The sequence below is a fragment of the Nerophis lumbriciformis genome, linkage group LG02 (assembly GCF_033978685.3).
Source record: "Nerophis lumbriciformis linkage group LG02, RoL_Nlum_v2.1, whole genome shotgun sequence".
Classification (NCBI taxonomy): Eukaryota; Metazoa; Chordata; class Actinopteri; order Syngnathiformes; family Syngnathidae; genus Nerophis; species Nerophis lumbriciformis.
In genome coordinates, this window is record NC_084549.2 from 3,789,543 (window position 1) to 3,810,000 (window position 20,458).

At 35.3% G+C, this 20,458-nt stretch overlaps 1 protein-coding gene across 2 annotated transcripts in view; it reads right to left on the bottom strand.

Moving 5' to 3' along the window:
* LOC133606398 (carbohydrate sulfotransferase 15-like) overlaps positions 1-20,458 on the bottom strand; it is an 80,687-nt gene that overhangs the window by 19,296 nt on the left and 40,933 nt on the right. The window contains exons 3-5 of one of the 2 annotated variants that reach the window (XM_072915045.1): positions 17,755-18,239; positions 8,919-9,252; positions 646-786 (exon numbers count right to left, since the gene is read on the bottom strand). In XM_072915045.1, the coding sequence (XP_072771146.1) occupies positions 646-786; positions 8,919-9,252; positions 17,755-18,192 (913 nt within the window). In that variant the 5' untranslated portion in view covers positions 18,193-18,239. Of the gene's footprint in view, positions 1-645; positions 787-8,918; positions 9,253-17,754; positions 18,694-20,458 lie in introns of those variants that run through there. The other variant, XM_072915043.1, reaches the window with a different exon arrangement.

Sequence of the window (20,458 nt, forward strand, 5' to 3'; positions counted from 1 at the left end):
AGCTGTAATATACACCTATAAAGTTGGAATATACACCTATAAAGTTGTAATATACACCTATAAAGTTGTAATATACACCTATAAAGTTGTAATATACATCTATAAAGTTGTAATATACATCTATAAAGTTGTAATATACATCTATAAAGATGTAATATACATCTATAAAGATGTAATATACATCTATAAAGAAGATTAGTGGTGTGTTTAGCAGGAAAGGCCAAAATCAAGTTGGAGAAAATGCGGTAGTTTACAAATTAATGAAAGTTTCTGCGGGGCCCGGTAGCAAATGTGTCACAAACCAGTACCGGTAGAACTAACTCAAGGTTTATTTGTGTTTTTTGGACAGCTTTGAGTCGACCCGGTTCCACATGGAGGGAACATTAAATTCCAGGCAGCATATTGACAACACTAAGATTGCATTTCCATCTGCCTAGTCACGTGCATCTCCACAGAGACATCTAGTGGTCTGGCAGTAGACCACAAGGTCTGGCAGTAGACCACAAGGTCTGGCAGTAGACCACAAGGTCTGGCAGTAGACCACATGGTCTGGCAGTAGACCACAGCGTGACAGACAAGTGGCGTGGTCAAAGTGACCAAAGCCCAGGTGGTTCCACGCAAGCCAGCACTTTCACACCTGTTCACCTGTTAGGAGCTGCAGGGGGCGCTCCGTGGGGGTGTTTCCACCGCTGGGTGCGTGGATGTTGTGGGCTGACAGGTCAAAGAGATCCAGGTAATCCTCCACGGGGAATCTTCTCTGGGAGCCGTATTTGAAGCGGATGTAACCTGGATGACACAACAACACCCGAAACACAGACGATTTCACCAAAAGACTTCGAATTGACATCGTTCCTGACATCAGTTGTTGTTTTTGTGAGGTCACAGAAATGTATCAAAGTGACTTTAAAAGTCTTATATAAGTGTTATAATGAAGACAACACATCATGTAAGTGTCTATATTAGCCTACTATCAAACTGACTTTAAAAGTCTTATACAAGTGTTATAATGAAGACAACACATGATGTAAGTGTCTATATTAGCCTACTATCAAAATGACTTTAAAAGTCTTATATAAGTGTTATAATGAAGGCAACACATTATGTAAGTGTCTATATTAGCCTACTATCAAAATGACTTTAAAAGTCTTATATAAGTGTTAAAATGAAGGCAACACATGATGTAAGTGTCTATATTAGTCTACTATCAAAATGACTTTAAAAGTCTTATATAAGGGTTATAATGAAGGCAACACATGATGTAAGTGTCTATATTAGCTATATTAGCCTACTATCAAAATTACTTTAAAAGTCTTATATAAGTGTTATAATTAAGACAACACATGATGTAAGTGTCTATATTAGCCTGCTATCAAAATTACTTTAAAAGTGTTGTATAAGTGCTAGAATGAAGGCAACGCATGATGTAAGTGTCTATATTAGTTGTACTAACCTACTATCAAAATTACTTTAAAAGTCTTAGTGTTATAATGAAGGCAACACATGATGTGTCTATATTAGCTATATAAGCCTACTATCAAAATTACATTAAAAGTCTTATATAAGTGTTATAATGAAGGCAACACATGATGTAAGTGTCTATATTAACTGTATTTGCCTACTATCAAAATGACTTTAAAAGTCTGAAATAAGTGTTATAATGAAGACAACACATGATGTAAGTGTCTATATTAGCCTACTATCAAAATGACTTTAAAAGTCTTATATAAGTGTTATAATGAAGGCAACACATGATGTAAGTGTCTATGTTAGCCTACTATCAAAATGACTTTAAAAGTCTGAAATAAGTGTTATAATGAAGACAACACATGATGTAAGTGTCTATATTAGTTGTATTAACCTACTATCAAAATGACTTTAAAAGTCTTATATAAGTGTTATAATGAAGGCAACACATTATGTAAGTGTCTATATTAGCTATATTAGCCTACTATCAAAATGACTTTAAAAGTCTTATATAAGTGTTATAATGAAGACAACACATGATGTAAGTGTCTATATTAGCCTACTATCAAAATGACTTTAAAAGTCTTATATAAGTGTTATAATGAAGACAACACATGATGTAAGTGTCTATATTAGCCTACTATCAAAATGACTTTAAAAGTCTTATATAAGTGTTAAAATGAAGGCAACACATGATGTAAGTGTCTATATTAGTCTACTATCAAAATGACTTTAAAAGTCTTATATAAGGGTTATAATGAAGGCAACACATGATGTAAGTGTCTATATTAGCTATATTAGCCTACTATCAAAATTACTTTAAAAGTCTTATATAAGTGTTATAATTAAGACAACACATGATGTAAGTGTCTATATTAGCCTGCTATGAAAATTACTTTAAAAGTGTTGTATAAGTGCTAGAATGAAGGCAACGCATGATGTAAGTGTCTATATTAGTTGTACTAACCTACTATCAAAATTACTTTAAAAGTCTTAGTGTTATAATGAAGGCAACACATGATGTGTCTATATTAGCTATATAAGCCTACTATCAAAATTACATTAAAAGTCTTATATAAGTGTTATAATGAAGGCAACACATGATGTAAGTGTCTATATTAACTGTATTTGCCTACTATCAAAATGACTTTAAAAGTCTGAAATAAGTGTTATAATGAAGACAACACATGATGTAAGTGTCTATATTAGCCTACTATCAAAATGACTTTAAAAGTCTTATATAAGTGTTATAATGAAGGCAACACATGATGTAAGTGTCTATGTTAGCCTACTATCAAAATGACTTTAAAAGTCTGAAATAAGTGTTATAATGAAGACAACACATGATGTAAGTGTCTATATTAACTGTATTTGCCTACTATCAAAATGACTTTAAAAGTCTGAAATAAGTGTTATAATGAAGACAACACATGATGTAAGTGTCTATATTAGCCTACTATCAAAATGACTTTAAAAGTCTTATATAAGTGTTATAATGAAGGCAACACATGATGTAAGTGTCTATGTTAGCCTACTATCAAAATGACTTTAAAAGTCTGAAATAAGTGTTATAATGAAGACAACACATGATGTAAGTGTCTATATTAGTTGTATTAACCTACTATCAAAATGACTTTAAAAGTCTTATATAAGTGTTATAATGAAGGCAACACATTATGTAAGTGTCTATATTAGCTATATTAGCCTACTATCAAAATGACTTTAAAAGTCTTATATAAGTGTTATAATGAAGACAACACATGATGTAAGTGTCTATATTAGCCTACTATCAAAATGACTTTAAAAGTCTTATATAAGTGTTATAATGAAGACAACACATGATGTAAGTGTCTATATTAGCCTACTATCAAAATGACTTTAAAAGTCTTATATAAGTGTTATAATGAAGGCAACACATGATGTGTCTATATTAGCCTACTATCAAAATGACTTTAAAAGTCTTATATAAGTGTTATAATGAAGACAACACATGATGTAAGTGTCTATATTAGCCTACTATCAAAGTGACTTTAAAAGTCTTATATAAGTGTTATAATGAAGACAACACATCATGTAAGTGTCTATGTTAGCCTACTATCAAAATGACTTTAAAAGTCTCATATAAGTGTTATAATGAAGGCAACACATGATGTAAGTGTCTATATTAGCTATATTAGTCTATCAAAATGACTTTAAAAGTCTTATATAAGTGTTATAATTAAGACAACACATGATGTAAGTGTCTATGTTAGCCTACTATCAAAATGACTTTAAAAGTCTTATATAAGTGTTATAATGAAGGCAACACATGATGTAAGTGTCTACAGTAGCCTACTATCAAAATGACTATGTGTCGCAGGCTGACACACACCTTCGTTGACAGAAATGTTGAAATGTAATATTTATTCTACACATTTTTACCACATTGGAAAAGATGAGTAAAACTTCTCAGAGGGTGAGATAACTCCTGGAATGAAACAAATCCATCCCTGGTCATGTCCCTCATAACGATTGTGAATAAAGTGCAGCTCCCCTTTAAGTTGAGGTCATTTAAAAAAAAAAAAAAGAAGGTATTATTGTGTTTAACTATGCCAGTGTTTCCCACACATTCATTTATTTGTGGCGGCCCGCCACGAAAGAATTACGTCCGCCACAAATGGATTTTTCGGCTTTTGACTCGCTCATAAAAGCAATGGGACTCTGTCTGTGAATGTACCTTGTAGTTACAACTCCGGTGAAGAAGAAGAAGAAGAAGAAGAAGAAGAAGAAGAAGAAGAAGAAGAAGAAGAAGAAGAAGAAGAAGAAAGAGAAGAAGAAGAAGAAGAAGAAGAAGAAGAAGAAGAAGAAGAAGAAGAAGAAGAAGAAGAAGAAGAAGAAGAAGAAGAAGAAGAAGAAGAAGAAGAAGAAGAAGAAGAAGAAGAAGAAGAAGAAGAAGAAGAAGAAGAAGAAGAAGAAGAAGAAGAAGAAGAAGAAGAAGAAGAAGAAGAAGAAGAAGAAGAAGAAGAAGAAGAAGAAGAAGAAGAAGAAGAAGAAGAAAAGAAGAAGAAGAAGAAGAAGAAGAAGAAGAAGAAGAAGAAGAAGAAGAAGAAGAAGAAGAAGAAGAAGAAGAAGAAGAAGAAGAAGAAGAAGAAGAAGAAGAAGAAGAAGAAGAAGAAGAAGAAGAAGAAGAAGAAGAAGAAGAAGAAGAAGAAGAAGAAGAAGAAGAAGAAGAAAGAAGAAAGAAGAAGAAGAAGAAGAAGAAGAAGAAGAAGAAGAAGAAGAAGAAGAAGAAGAAGAAGAAGAAGAAGAAGAAGAAGAAGAAGAAGAAGAAGAAGAAGAAGAAGAAGAAGAAGAAGAAGAAGAAGAAGAAGAAGAAGAAGAAGAAGAAGAAGAAGAAGAAGAAGAAGAAGAAGAAGAAGAAGAAGAAGAAGAAGAAGAAGAAGAAGAAGAAGAAGAGAAGAAGAAGAAGAAGAAGAAGAAGAAGAAGAAGAAGAAGAAGAAGAAGAAGAAGAAGAAGAAGAAGAAGAAGAACCACCACCAGCACTTAAGAGAGCCAATAGCACTTAATTCACCTGGTGGGCAGAAGAAGAAGAAGAAGAAGAAGTAAAAGTACGGACCGACCGGATCAAAATACGAGGGTAATATAGGTTATAGCTGCATCTCTCGCAGCTCGTCATATATTTAACGTTCACCGAGCGTTTCACTGACGGTGAGCAGCCTGACGCTGCTTCATTAAGTAGTAACAGTCTCTTGTTTTCATACCGACGAGCTAACGTGTCCAGGTTATAACCCGGTTGTCAATAAACACACGTGGAGACGGTGCTTCAGATACTGCATTAATACTGAAGATAAATTGTCCACTGTCCACTGCAGCATGTGAATGCAATGAAAAGAATAACATCTGAGCCAACCAGCTGTTAAAATGTTGTCCAGGTTAATGTTTTGGCCATTAAAGGCCCTTCATTTCAAGATTTCAACTGTGATCGGGCTTTAAACAGGTGGCTGACCTGTTCAGATGGGTGTAACTCAGGGGTGCTCACACTTTTTCTGCAGGCGAGCTACTTTTCAATTGATCAAGTCGTGGGGATCTACCTCATTCATATATATATAATTTATATTTACTTATTTATGAAATATATGTTTTTGTTAACAAGTTAAAGGTGTTTAATGATAATGCAAGCATGTTTAACACATATAGTTAATATTGTTAGTAAATTAAAGGTGTTTAATGATAATACAAGTATGTTTAATACATATAGTTAATATTGTTAACAAGTTAAAGGTGTTTAAAGATAATACAAGCATGTTTAACACATATACCGTATTTTCCGCACTATTAGCCGCACCTAAAAACCACAAATTTACTCAAAAGCTGACAGTGCGGCTTATAACCCGGTGCGCTTTATATATGGATTAATATTAAGATTCATTTTCATAAAGGTTCGGTCTCGCAACTACGGTAAACAGCCGCCATCTTTTTTCCCCGTAGAAGAGGAAGTGCTTCTTCTTCTACGCAAGCAACCGCCAAGGTAAGCACCCGCCCCCATAGAAGAGGAAGCGCTTCTTCTTCTACTGTAAGCAACCACCCGCCCGCGTAGAAGAAGAAGAAGCGCGCGGATATTACGTTTCATTTCCTTTGTGTGTTTACATCTGTAAAGACCACAAAATGGCTCCTACTAAGCGACAGGTTTCCGGTTCATGAAAAGACGCAATCTCTCCATCCGCACACGGACTACTATTTCACAGCAACTGCCTAAAGACTTTCAAGAAAAGCTGGCTATTTTCCGTGCATATTGTAAAAACAAGATAGCTGAAAAAAAAGATCCGGCCAGAGAACATTATCAACATGGACGAGGTTCCACTGACTTTTGATATTCCTGTGAACCGCACTGTGGATACAACGGGAGCACGTACGGTGAATATTCGCACCACAGGGAATGAGAAGTCATCCTTCACTGTGGTTCTAGCTTGCCATGCTAATGGCCAGAAACTTCCACCCATGGTGATATTCAAAAGGAAGACATTGCCAAAAGAGACCTTTCCAGCCGGCGTCATCATAAAAGCTAACTCGAAGAGATGGATGGATGAAGAAAAGATGAGCGAGTGGTTAAGGTAAGTTTACGCGAAGAGGCCGGGTGGCTTTTTTCACGCAGCTCCGTCCATGTTGATATACGACTCCATGCGCGCCCACATCACGCTGGTTTTTAATATATTATTAAAGTTTGACTGACCTATCTGACTGTTTTTTTGACATTCCTTTAGCGCAGTTAGATGCGGCTTATAACACGGGGCGGCTTATAGGTGGACAAAGTTTTGAAATATGCCGTTCATTGAAGGCGCGGCTTATAACCCAGGGCGCCTTATGGTGCGGAAAATACGGTAGTTAATATTGTTAACAAGTTAAAGGTGTTTAAAGATAATACAAGCATGTTTAACACATATAGTTAATATTGTTAACAAGTTAAAGGTGTTTAAAGATAATACAAGCATGTTTAACACATATAGTTAATATTGTTAACAAGTTAAAGGTGTTTAAAGATAATACAAGCATGTTTAACACATATAGTTAATATTGTTAACAAGTTAAAGGTGTTTAAAGATAATACAAGCATGTTTAACACATATAGTTAATATTGTTAATAAGTTAAAGGTGTTTAAAGATAATACAAGCATGTTTAACACATATAGTTAATATTGTTAACAAGTTAAAGGTGTTTAAAGATAATATAAGCATGTTTGACACATATAGTTAATATTGTTAATAAGTTAAAGGTGTTTAAAGATAATACAAGCATGTTTAACACATATAGTTAATATTGTTAACAAGTTAAAGGTGTTTAAAGATAATACAAGCATGTTTAACACATATAGTTAATATTGTTAACAAGTTAAAGGTGTTTAAAGATAATACAAGCATGTTTAACACATATAGTTAATATTGTTAACAAGTTAAAGGTGTTTAAAGATAATACAAGCACGTTTAACACATATAGTTAATATTGTTAACAAGTTAAAGGTGTTTAAAGATAATACAAGCATGTTTAACACATATAGTTAATATTGTTAACACGTTAAAGGTGTTTAAAGATAATACAAGCATGTTTAACACATATAGTTAATATTGTTAACAAGTTAAAGGTGTTTAATGATAATACAAGCATGTTTAACACATAGTTAATATTGTTAATAAATTAAAGGTGTTTAATGATAATACAAGAATGTTTAATACATATAGTTAATATTGTTAACAACTTAAAGGTGTTTAAAGATAATACAAGCATGTTTAACACATATAGTTAATATTGTTAACAAGTTAAAAGTGTTTAAAGATAATACAAGCATGTTTAACACATATAGTTAATATTGTTAACAAGTTAAAGGTGTTTAAAGATAATACAAGCATGTTTAACACATATAGTTAATATTGTTAACAAGTTAAAGGTGTTTAATGATAATACAAGCATGTTTAACACATATAGTTAATATGTTAAAGGTGTTTAAAGATAATACAAGCATGTTTAACACATATAGTTAATATTGTTAACAAGTTAAAGGTGTTTAAAGATAATACAAGCATGTTTAACACATATAGTTAATATTGTTAACAAGTTAAAGGTGTTTAATGATAATACAAGCATGTTTAACACATAGTTAATATTGTTAATAAATTAAAGGTGTTTAATGATAATACAAGAATGTTTAATACATATAGTTAATATTGTTAACAACTTAAAGGTGTTTAAAGATAATACAAGCATGTTTAACACATATAGTTAATATTGTTAACAAGTTAAAGGTGTTTAAAGATAATACAAGCATGTTTAACACATATAGATTCCTTTCTTTCATGAAGACAAGAATACAATATAAGTTGGTGTATTACCTGATTGTGATGACTTGCATTGATAGGAATCAGACAGTGGTGCTGATAACATCCGCATTTTCGAATGGAGGAGAAAAAAAGTCCTCCTTTCTGTCCAATACCACATGAAAGTGGTTGGTTTTTGACATCTTATTTGTCCAGCTTCCGTACTCCTTTGTATACACTTTACAAGAAATACATTGTCGGCAAACTCCGTAGCTTGCTAGCTTGTGCACGCCAGCTTTCTGAGACTCTTGTTTTGTTAGCGCAACTGTGCAGTCGGTCTTTGGAGTTTTGACGACAGGTACGGCGCCAGAGTCTGTTGAAATAAAGTGTTTCTCGCCTTCCTGTCGGTAATTTTAATGAGCTAAATATGTACATAAAGTGTACTTATATTCCAACTCCGCGTTCTTCTTGGTCATCGCCGCTGCCGCCGCCACCCCCCGCCCCCACCACCACAAATAGATGCCTGTCCTGTGGGAAACACTGTATGCTAACTCGTTTTGGCACTTTTGAGCCCGTTAGGAAGGCTCCAATGGGACTTAAGTCATTACCTGCACACCTAATGAAGGTGTTATGATGTCATCACTGATGACAACAACTGATGCCTTACCAAAGCGTTTCCTGGTCCACCAGTGTGGCTCCTTCATGAAGTTAAAGCGGCCCTGGGGATGCAGCAGCATCCTGTAGAACAAGTCGGTCGTGCCGCATTTGGGTTGGCCGATGATGTAGAAGTAAGGCAGGCATCGCAGGCGGAACTGCCTGCCGTCGCGGCGGCGCAGGCGGAAGTTGGACCTCAGCTGGTCGCTGGCGCCCATGAAGCTCTTGGAGCGCACGGCGAAGAGGTTCCTCTTGTAGGGATTGTTGCTCGTCTCGCCTGAGAACTCCTGGTACCAGCAGGGGCTTTTGATCCCCGGCAGGAAGTGGCGAGGGATGACAGAGAACAACTGTTGACAGAGAGAGAGAGTCACTTGCTAAAAACGCCAGCTCTAAGCCACAGGTGCCAAAGTCAAGGCCCGGGGGCCAGATGTGGCCCCCCACTTCATTGTATTTGGCCCTGATAAGCCTGGAAATAATATGCATCAATAAATGTACTAAATGTAGTCTTTCTTTCTATGTGCTGTGTCCCCTCAGCTGTGGCTGATTGGCACCTGGCCACACCTGGTGTCAATCAGCCAGCTGCTATTTAAACCTGCCTTCCCCTCCAGTCAGTGCTGGATTATTGATGATTGTCATTGTCGTTCCGACCTGTCGTGTCTATCAGGGTAGCTGTATGCGGTAAGCTATATTTTGTAACTGTTTGTAGCTTACTGTCTTTTTGTTCCTAGTCCCTGTTTGCTGGATCCCTGTTCACTAGTGATGGGTTGATGAGGCGTCATGAAGCGTTTCGACACATTGCAAAACTGTATTGATACTGTGTCGATACTGTGTCACTAAATACTGACATCTGCTGGACATTAAAAATCCCTACAGGCAACCTATGGACCGACTCAACTGACACTGATTGTATGCCCTAGTACAGGGGTCACCAACCTTTTTGAAACCAAAAACTACTTCTTGGGTACTGATTAATGCGAAGGGCTACCAGTTTCATACACACTTAAATAAATAAATATATTGTCATTTGTAAGTTACACGTAAGTGTGATTTAAACAAGAATAGCTAAATAAATACATTTATATATATAAAAAAATGGGTATTTCTGTCTGTCATTCCGTCGTACATTTTTTTTTCCTTTTACGGAAGGTTTTTTGTAGAGAATAAATGATGAAAAAAACACTTAATTGAACGGTTTAAAAGAGGAGAAAACACACCAAAAAAAAATAATAATTTTGAAACAGTTTATCTTCAATTTCGACTCTTTAAAATTCAAAATTCAACCGACAAAAAGAAGAGAAAAACTAGCTAATTTGAATCTTTTTGAAAAAATTAAAAAAAGAATTTATGGAACATCATTAGTAATTTTTCCTGATTAAGATACATTTTAGAATTTTGATGACATGTTTTAAATTGGTTAAAATCCAATCTGCACTTTGTTAGAATATATATAACAAATTGGACCAAGCTATATTTCTAACAAGGACAAATCAGTATTTCTTCAAGATTTTCCAGAACAACAATTTTAAAAGAAATTCAAAATACTTTGAAATAAGATTTAAATTTGATTCTACAGATTTTCTAGATTTGCCAGAATAATTTTTTTGAATTTTAATCATAGTAAGTTTGAAGAAATATTTCACAAATATTCTTCGTTGAAAAAAACAGAAGCTAAAATATGTATTATTCTTTACAATAAAAAATAAATAAATTTACTTGAACATTGATTTAAATTGTCAGGAAAGAAGAGGAAGAAATTTAAAAGGTAAAAAGGTATATTTGTTTAAAAATCCTAAAATCATTTTTAAGGTTGTATTTTTTCTCTAAAATTGTATTTCTAAAAGTAATAAGAAGCAAAGTAAAAAAATAAATGAATTTATTTAAACAAGTGAAGACCCATCCATCCTTCCATTTTCTACCGCTTATTCCAAGTGAAGACCAAGTCTTTAAAATATTTTCTTGGATTTTCAAATTCTATTTGAGTTTTGTCTCTTTTAGAATTAAAAATGTCGAGCAAGGCGAGACCAGCTTGCTAGTAAATAAATACAATTTAAAAAATAGAGGCAGCTCACTGGTAAGTGCTGCTCTTTGAGCTATTTTTAGAACAGGCCAGCGGGCGACTGATCTGGTCCTTACGGGCTACCTGGTGACCGCGGGCACCGCATTGGTGACCCCTGCCCTAGTATATACAATAATATAAACCAAGTCATTGTATTTCATTTAGGATTATTTCATATCTTCATTTAAATAAAAATATTTTTTTTAATCTTTTTTAGATACAGTCAATAAATGTGAACATGCATCTTAACATGGAAATCTAAGAGAACGTGTTGTGGATGATTGTGGACTGGGAATTTTTTTAATTTTACTTTTTTACACATTTATTTTTTACTTTGCTTCTTATTACTTTTAGAAATACAATTTTAGAGAAAAAATACAACCTTAAAAATGATTTTAGGATTTTTAAACAAATATACCTTTTTACCTTTTAAATTTATTCCTCTTCTTTCCTGACAATTTAAATCAATGTTCAAGTACATTTATTTATTTTTTATTGTAAAGAATAATAAATATTTTAGCTTCTGTTTTTTCGACGAAGAATATTTGTGAAATATTTCTTCAAACTTACTATGATTAAAATTCAAAAAAATTATTCTGGCAAATCTAGAAAATCTGTAGAATCAAATTTAAATCTTATTTCAAAGTATTTTGAATTTCTTTTAAAATGTTTGTTCTGGAAAATCTAGAAGAAATACTGATTTGTCTTTGTTAGAAATATAGCTTGGTCCAATTTGTTAAATATTCTAACAAAGTGCAGATTGGATTTTAACCAATTTAAAACATGTCATCAAAATTCTAAAATGTATCTTAATCAGGAAAAATGACTAATGATGTTCCATAAATTATTTTTTTAATTTTTTCAAAAAGATTCAAATAAGCTAGTTTTTCTCTTCTTTTTGTCGATTGAATTTAGAATTTTAAAGAGTCGAAATTGAATTTTATTTTAAATTTTTTCGTGTTTTCTCCTCTTTTAAACCGTTCAATTAAGTGTTTTTTTCATCATTTATTCTCTACAAAAAAACTTCCGTAAAAGGAAAAAAAAATGTACGACGGAATGACAGACAGAAATACCCCATCCATCCATCCATCCACTACCGCTTATTCCCTTTGGGCCATTTTTTTATATATATAAATTTATTTATTTAGCTATTCTTGTTTAAATCACACTTACGTGTAACTTACAAATGACAATATATTTATTTATTTAAGTGTGTATCAAACTGGTAGCCCTTCGCATTAATCAGTACCCAAGAAGTAGTTTTTGGTTTCAAAAAGGTTGGTGACCCCTGTACTAGGGCATCAAATCAGTGTCAGTTGAGTCGGTCCATAGGTTGCCTGTAGGGATTTTTAATGTCCAGCAGATGTCAGTATTTAGTGACACAGTATCGACACAGTATCAATACAGTTTTGCAATGTGTCGAAACGCTTCATGACGCCTCATCAACCCATCACTAGTATGCGGTAAGCTATATTTTGTAACTGTTTGTAGCTTACTGTCTTTTTGTTCCTAGTCCCTGTTTGCTGGATCCCTGTTCACTGTTTCCAGTTTGTCCATTCCTAGTTCCTGGTTTGTGTTTTTTCCTTTATTTTATGAACATTAAATCTTATTTTCCCGCACAATGCCTTCTGCCTTCTCTGCATCTTGGGGTTCGTACTCAACAGACTCCGCCCGTGTGGCATATATACTAAGTCTACTGGCTGGATGATTTTGCCAAGGTGTGTTGGTGACGAACCCCAAGATGCAGAGAAGGCAGAAGGCATTGTGCGGGAAAATAAGATTTAATGTTCATAAAATAAAGGAAAAAACACAAACCAGGAACTAGGAATGGACAAACTGGAAACAGTGAACAGGGATCCAGCAAACAGGGACTAGGAACAAAAAGACAGTGACTAGTAGTGATGGGTCCGGCAACACCGATGCATCGGCGCATGCGTCGAGCTCATAGAGCAAAACCCTGTGTCGGTGCGCGTACCGCTTTTAGAAAGTCACGTGACCGATCATGAGCTGTTTTGGTCACGTGACCGATACGCCAACTGTGTCGCACTGACGCCTCCTCTGTGCCCTGTGAGCGTGTCTTTTGTACAGCCGGAGAAATAATAACTAAGCAGAGAAATCGTCTAAAATGTAATACGTCGGAAAAACTTTTTTTTTTTTTTTTTTATAAAAATGTGTAAAAAATAAAATTAAAAAAATTCCCAGTCCACAATCATCCACAACACGTTCTCTTAGATTTCCATGTTATGATACATGTTCACATTATTTATTGACTGGATCTAAAAAAGATACAAATATATTTTTATTTAAATGAAGATATGAAATAATCCTAAATGACTTGGTTTATATTATTGTATATACTAGGGCAGGGGTCACCAACGCGGTGCCCGCGGTCACCAGGTAGCCCGTAAGGACCAGATCAGTCGCCCGCTGGCCTGTTCTAAAAATAGCTCAAAGAGCAGCACTTACCAGTGAGCTGCCTCTATTTTTTAAATTTTATTTATTTACTAGCAAGCTGGTCTCGCTTTGCTCGACATTTTTAATTCTAAAAGAGACAAAACTCAAATAGAATTTGAAAATCCAAGAAAATATTTTAAAGACTTGGTCTTCACTTGGAATAAGCGGTAGAAAATGGATGGATGGATGGGTCTTCACTTGTTTAAATAAATTCATTTATTTTTGACTTTGCTTCTTATTACTTTTAGAAATACAATTTTAGAGAAAAAATACAACCTTAAAAATGATTTTAGGATTTTTAAACAAATATACCTTTTTACCTTTTAAATTTCTTCCTCTTCTTTCCTGACAATTTAAATCAATGTTCAAGTAAATTTATTTATTTTTTATTGTAAAGAATAATAAATATTTTAGCTTCTGTTTTTTCGACGAAGAATATTTGTGAAATATTTCTTCAAACTTACTATGATTAAAATTCAAAAAAATTATTCTGGCAAATCTAGAAAATCTGTAGAATCAAATTTAAATCTTATTTCAAAGTATTTTGAATTTCTTTTAAAATTTTTGTTCTGGAAAATCTAGAAGAAACACTGATTTGTCTTTGTTAGAAATATAGCTTGGTCCAATTTGTTAAATATTCTAACAAAGTGCAGATTGGATTTTAACCAATTTAAAACATGTCATCAAAATTCTAAAATGTATCTTAATCAGGAAAAATTACTAATGATGTTCCAAAAATTCTTTTTTTAATTTTTTCAAAAAGATTCAAATAAGCTAGTTTTTCTCTTCTTTTTGTCAGTTGAATTTTGAATTATAAAGAGTCGAAATTGAAGATAAACTATGTTTCAAAATTTTATTTTAAATTTTTTCTTGTTTTCTCCTCTTTTAAACCGTTCAATTAAGTGTTTTTTTCATCATTTATTCTCTACAAAAAACCTTCCGTAAAAGGAAAAAAAAAAATGTACGACGGAATGACAGACAGAAATATCCATTTTTTTATATATATAAATGTATTTATTTAGCTATTCTTGTTTAAATCACACTTACGTGTAACTTACAAATGACAATATATTTATTTATTTAAGTGTGTATCAAACTGGTAGCCCTTCGCATTAATCAGTACCCAAGAAGTAGTTTTTGGTTTCGAAAAGGTTGGTGACCCCTGTACTAGGGCATCAAATCAGTGTCAGTTGAGTCGGTCCATAGGTTGCCTGTAGGGATTTTTAATGTCCAGCAGATGTCAGTATTTAGTGACACAGTATCGACACAGTATCAATACAGTTTTGCAATGTGTCGAAACGCTTCATGACGCCTCATCAACCCATCACTAGTGAACAGGGATCCAGCAAACAGGGACTAGGAACAAAAAGACAGTAAGCTACAAACAGTTACAAAATATAGCTTACCGCATACAGCTACCCTGATAGACACGACAGGTCGGAACGACAATGACAATCATCAATAATCCAGCACTGACTGGAGGGGAAGGCAGGTTTAAATAGCAGCTGGCTGATTGACACCAGGTGTGGCCAGGTGCCAATCAGCCACAGCTGAGGGGACACAGCACTCAGGGAGACAAGTAGGAAATAAAGACAAAATAAAAGCGCTGGACAGAAAACTAAGACAAACGCAGAGAAAAAACTAAAACAGTCAAACTGTCAGGGACAAGCCTGACAGGTACGTGTGTTTGTATTGAACCGTTTCGGTACGGGGTTGTCGGTTCGGTTCAAAGGTGTACCGAATGAGTTTCCACACGGACATATCAAGTAGCGTAACGCACGTTGTGTAAACAATGCACACCGAGGCACAACACACGGCATGCTAGCAGCTAACGGGCTAGGATAGACTGACCATACGTCCTCTTTTCACCGGACATGTCCATTTTTGCGGAGCCGTCAGGGCGGAGTTTCTTAAATGCCTCAAATGTCCGGCATTTTGAGTTAGGGTTGCGTGTATTTTCAATGTACGTTCAGGGTTAAGAAGGGGTTAAAAACAAAACAAACAGCAGCATTGGTGAAGGAGGGGCAGAGACAGAGAGAGAGAGAGAGAGATAGTTATGATAAACGCACATGCGTCGCCAGGCTCTGCTTTTTATCCATACATTTAATTTTTTATTATCTAAAGCAGGGGTCTCAAAAGTGTGACCCGGAGGCCATTTGCGGCCCACAGCTAATGTTTTAAAGGCCCACGGCACATTCTAAAAATACTATTAAAATAAACAAAAACATAACAAAAGTGAAATAAAGAAGCTTAAAGGTTAAATGTAATTTAGAAAAAGTTGCAATGTTGACTAATAAAACAAAGCTGTTTTTTTTTTCTTTCAAACTGTCATTGCTCAAAACATAATATTGAATCAAAATCAATGTTATTATGAATTATTGACCTATCCAAGGTTCCCATTACTTCACATCAAATATTACACTAAGAAAAATATTTTTGGTGGAAGATTTTGCAAATTTGGTAAATAAATAACCAAAAAATGTATATTTTCTTGTTTTCTTACTGTACCGAAAATGAACCGAACCGTGACCTCTAAACCGAGGTACGTACCAAACCGAAATTTTTGTGTACCGTTACACCCTAGTAAATGGTAAATAAAAACAGAATACAATGATTTGCAAATCCTTTTCAACTTATATAACTTCTGTTTTAATGGTAGCCTGTCTGAACGCAAGTACAATTACTGCGGCGTGCCTCAAGGAAGCTGCTTAGGTCCTTTTACTCTTTAGGTAGGTAGGGAGGTAGGTCTTTATTGTACAGTACTAGGGCTGCAGCTAACGATTATTTTTCTATCGATTAATCTATAGATTATTTTTTCGATTAATCGGTTAATCTATAGATTATTTTTTTCGATTAATCTATAGATTTTTTTTTTTTTTACCGATTTTTTTTTTTATTTAAAATGAAGAGGAAAAAATAAATGTAGGCCAGTTTTTTCAAAAGGCATGGCTTTTATTTACAAAAAAAAAAGTATGGCCACTCAGTCAACATTGACAACAACATGACAAAATATTCTGTAACAATGTAAACATTTAAAACTTTTAACATTTAACAAAATTAAAAGTAGCTTATTTGCTTTTTAATGTGCAAATATAAAAGTAAACATCCAGTGCAAATCTTAATATTCTGGAATAGTATAAGCATTTCAAAAGTAAAAGTATTGCTTATTTTGCTTTAAAATGTGCAAAAATAAAGATAAACATCCAATACAAAAAAGTGCAAAACGGAAATATTCTGTAACAAGTGTAAACATTTCAACAAAAGTAAAAGTATTGCTTATTTGCTCAAATGTGCAAAAATAAAGCTAAACATCCAATACAAAAAAGTGTACAGTGTAAACATTTCAACAAAAGTAAAAGTATTGCTTATTTTGCTTAATAACACAACAATGATAGTATGATTAAAGTGAAAGTTAATTGTTGGTTTGTACATAGTATATGTAACTGTTAATGTTGTAAAAGGTATTTGCACAACTAATTAACGTTAGCGTTTGTGACACGTCTTGTGCCGTGGGGTTCTTTCAGGACCGACAGACTGAACGCCAGACGGCTTTGCCAGGTTTACAATCTTTTAATTTTACACAAAGTCTTTTCTCTTCCAACTCTTTTCTCTTTCTTTCCTCGCTTTTCAGCTCCTCTTGCTCGCTCGCTCGTCGTCCCCTGTCTCTTGCGGCGTCGCTCCCGGCGCGCCCCGCCTCGCCGCTCGCTCGCCGCCGCCTCTCCACAGCGTTAAAGAGGAGCGCGTCTTTGTAAACACTGAACAGGCACGCCAAACGCGCCTCTCAGAGCAAACGGTGCTTTAGTTTATGAATTTACAACGCAGATGCAAATGACACATTCATGTTTTTGTGTAATAATGACAACGTATACGCACGCGGACGATTGACTTATTGATGGTGATGGCAAGAACGCTGTCGGGGGTTTTCTTTTCAAATGTTCGTTCATAGCCGTTGTGCTGCTATGATAGGCCATTTCCGCTCGACACAGTGTGCATACAACAACATTATTAGGCCGTTTATTGAAATACTCCGACACTTTTGACGACTTTTGGCGTGCTTTTTTCCCCTCGCTCGCATCGTCTGCTTTGCGCTCTGCCATGACAGTAGTGTGACGTAAATATGCGACGCGCCGACGCACAAAAACGGCGTCGACGTATTTACGTAACCGATGACGTCGACTACGTCGACGCGTCGTTTCAGCCTTAGACAGTACCGTTACACCCCTACCATTTACACAACGTGACAACTTCACTGTTTTTGGGGTTTGTATGTATTTTATGATTTGTGTATTGTCAATATGGCGCAACCCTGACTTGTGTGAAAAGAGTATTTTGTACTTACCTGAGGGTCCGTCTCGATGATGTCCTTTTCCTCAGGAGCCCTCCTGGGTGGGTATTCCAATTTAGGGTGGATTATCCTCATTAGCTGCTTCATGTCCACTGAAGTCTTTTCCGAGGAGAGCGCCGTCATCGCTGCTGCGGCGCTGCCGCTGGAGATGTTGTCACCTTTGACTTGATAGGCGGCGCTCACCTTCTTGTCCCACGTCAGGACGTAGGAGGCCGTGACCAGGAAGGTCAGAGTCATGCCCAGCAGGAAGAGCATTGTTTTGACTCTGGAGAAGTTCCCCCCGGGCGACTTGAGGCGCACGTGTTCAGGCGTGCACCTGGGCCTGGCAACCAACAACGTCCCGAAGGGCGTTTCCCCGAGGTGTCCAGCCTGCGGGACGCAGCCATGGTCCAACCGGGTGGTTCTGCCATGTTTCCACCCCGTGAGTGCCATGCTGACATGAAGTAGGCGTGTGGAGGGCCTTACGCCCCCGAGTTTGTCTGCAAAGTGGAAACACTTGTTCAAGCAGAGAACATGCCTCTCGTACAAGATTCTCATCATCGCGTGTGAATTTGAAGCTTCCTACTTTTAGCACAAATCTCCTCAGAACTGTGTGATGTGTGTGTGTTGTTGTTTCAACATAGACACAAGCTCCACCGTGAGACCTTAGTGGTCGGAATAATAGTTACTCTGTAATTCAGCACTAACAACACAACATGAATTCTCTGTGAACTAAAAAAAGGGGAGCTTTTTTATTTTGTTAACACTTGAGGCGCTAAACCACACTTTTTCCACTGACAAAACCTTCAAAACCAGTCCAATGTGTAGATTTTTTTTTTCAAACAACTATGAACCAACCAGAAATCACTGAGAGTGGGTTGTATTGTTTGTGCTGTGGCGCCACCTTTTGGACGAGTTCCCTCACTGCAGACGCTGCAGTGTCCTTCCATTCACCAGCAGTGCTTCTTTTTTTTTCTTTCTTTTTTTTAATCAATCAGAGTGTTGTTCAGTCTTCTAGCCGTCCATAGCGTTTCTATTTGAAAGGCGAGCAACGTTTGTACGTTTTACAATATAACTAAAACTGTTAATACTCACGAAACCAGGGGTCCCAAACTACGGCCCTGGGAAAGTCCCAAGTTTAAAAGAAAAAAAAAGAAAAAGAAATAAATATATATATTTTTTTTTTTTTTTTTTTTATCTGTATTTTCTAATTCATTTTCTTTCTTTTTTTTCTTTTTTTTTTTTTTTACTTAATTTGTTTTTATTTCCGATTTTCAATTTAGTCACAAAAACAAGTTTCTGTTGAAAAAAAATAATAATACCAAAACAAATCTATTTACAAACATTTAATGAAGATCAATCAATATCAATCAATCAATCAATGTTTATTTATATAGCCCTAAATCACAAGTGTCTCAAAGGGCTGCACGAGCCACAACGACATCCTCGGTACAAAGCCCACATAAGGGCAAGGAAAAACTCACCCCAGTGGGACGTCGATGTGAATGACTATGAGAAACCTTGGAGAGGACCGCATATGTGGGTAACCCCCCCCCCTCTAGGGGGGCATTTGTCAAACCGAGCAACGTTTGTACGTTTTGCAATATAACTAAAACTGTTAATACTCACGAAACCAGGGGTCCCCAAACTACGGCCCTGGGAAAGTCCCAAGTTTAAAAGAAAAAAAAAAAAAAGAAATAATTTTTGTTTTTTATAAAAAAAAAAAAAATTTAAATCTGTATTTTCTAATTCATTTTCTTTCTTTTTTTTTACTTAATTTGTTTTTATTTCCGATTTTCAATTTAGTCACAAAAACAAGTTTCTGTTGAAAAAAAATAATAATACCAAAACAAATCTATTTACAAACATTTTAATGAAGATCACTGGCTGCTCTCTCCCCTCTCTAGATGAACTGTACAGTGCCAGGTGCCTCAAAAGGGCCCAAAACATCATAAGGGACCCATCTCACCCTGGACATAACCTTTTTGAACTGCAGGACCACACAAACAACTATGAACCAACCACAAATCACTGAGAGTGGGTTGTATTGTTTGTGCTGTGGCGCCACCTTTTGGACGAGTTCCCTCACTGCAGACGCTGCAGTGTCCTTCCATTCACCAGCAGTGCTTCTTTTCTTTTTTTTTTTTTTTTTAATCAATCAGAGTGTTGTTCAGTCTTCTAGCCGTCCATAGCGTTTCTATTTGAAAGGCGAGCAACGTTTGTACGTTTTACAATATAACTAAAACTGTTAATACTCACGAAACCAGGGGTCCCAAACTACGGCCCTGGGAAAGTCCCAAGTTTAAAAGAAAAAAAAAGAAAAAGAAATAAATATATATATTTTTTTATAGTTTTTTTTTTTTTTATCTGTATTTTCTAATTCATTTTCTTTCTTTTTTTTTTTACTTAATTTGTTTTTATTTCCGATTTTCAATTTAGTCACAAAAACAAGTTTCTGTTGAAAAAAAATAATAATACCAAAACAAATCTATTTACAAACATTTAATGAAGATCAATCAATGTCAATCAATCAATCAATGTTTATTTATATAGCCCTAAATCACAAGTGTCTCAAAGGGCTGCACAAGCCACAACGACGTCCTCGGTACAAAGCCCACATAAGGGCAAGGAAAAACTCACCCCAGTGGGACGTCGATGTGAATGACTATGAGAAACCTTGGAGAGGACCGCATATGTGGGTAACCCCCCCCCCCCCCCT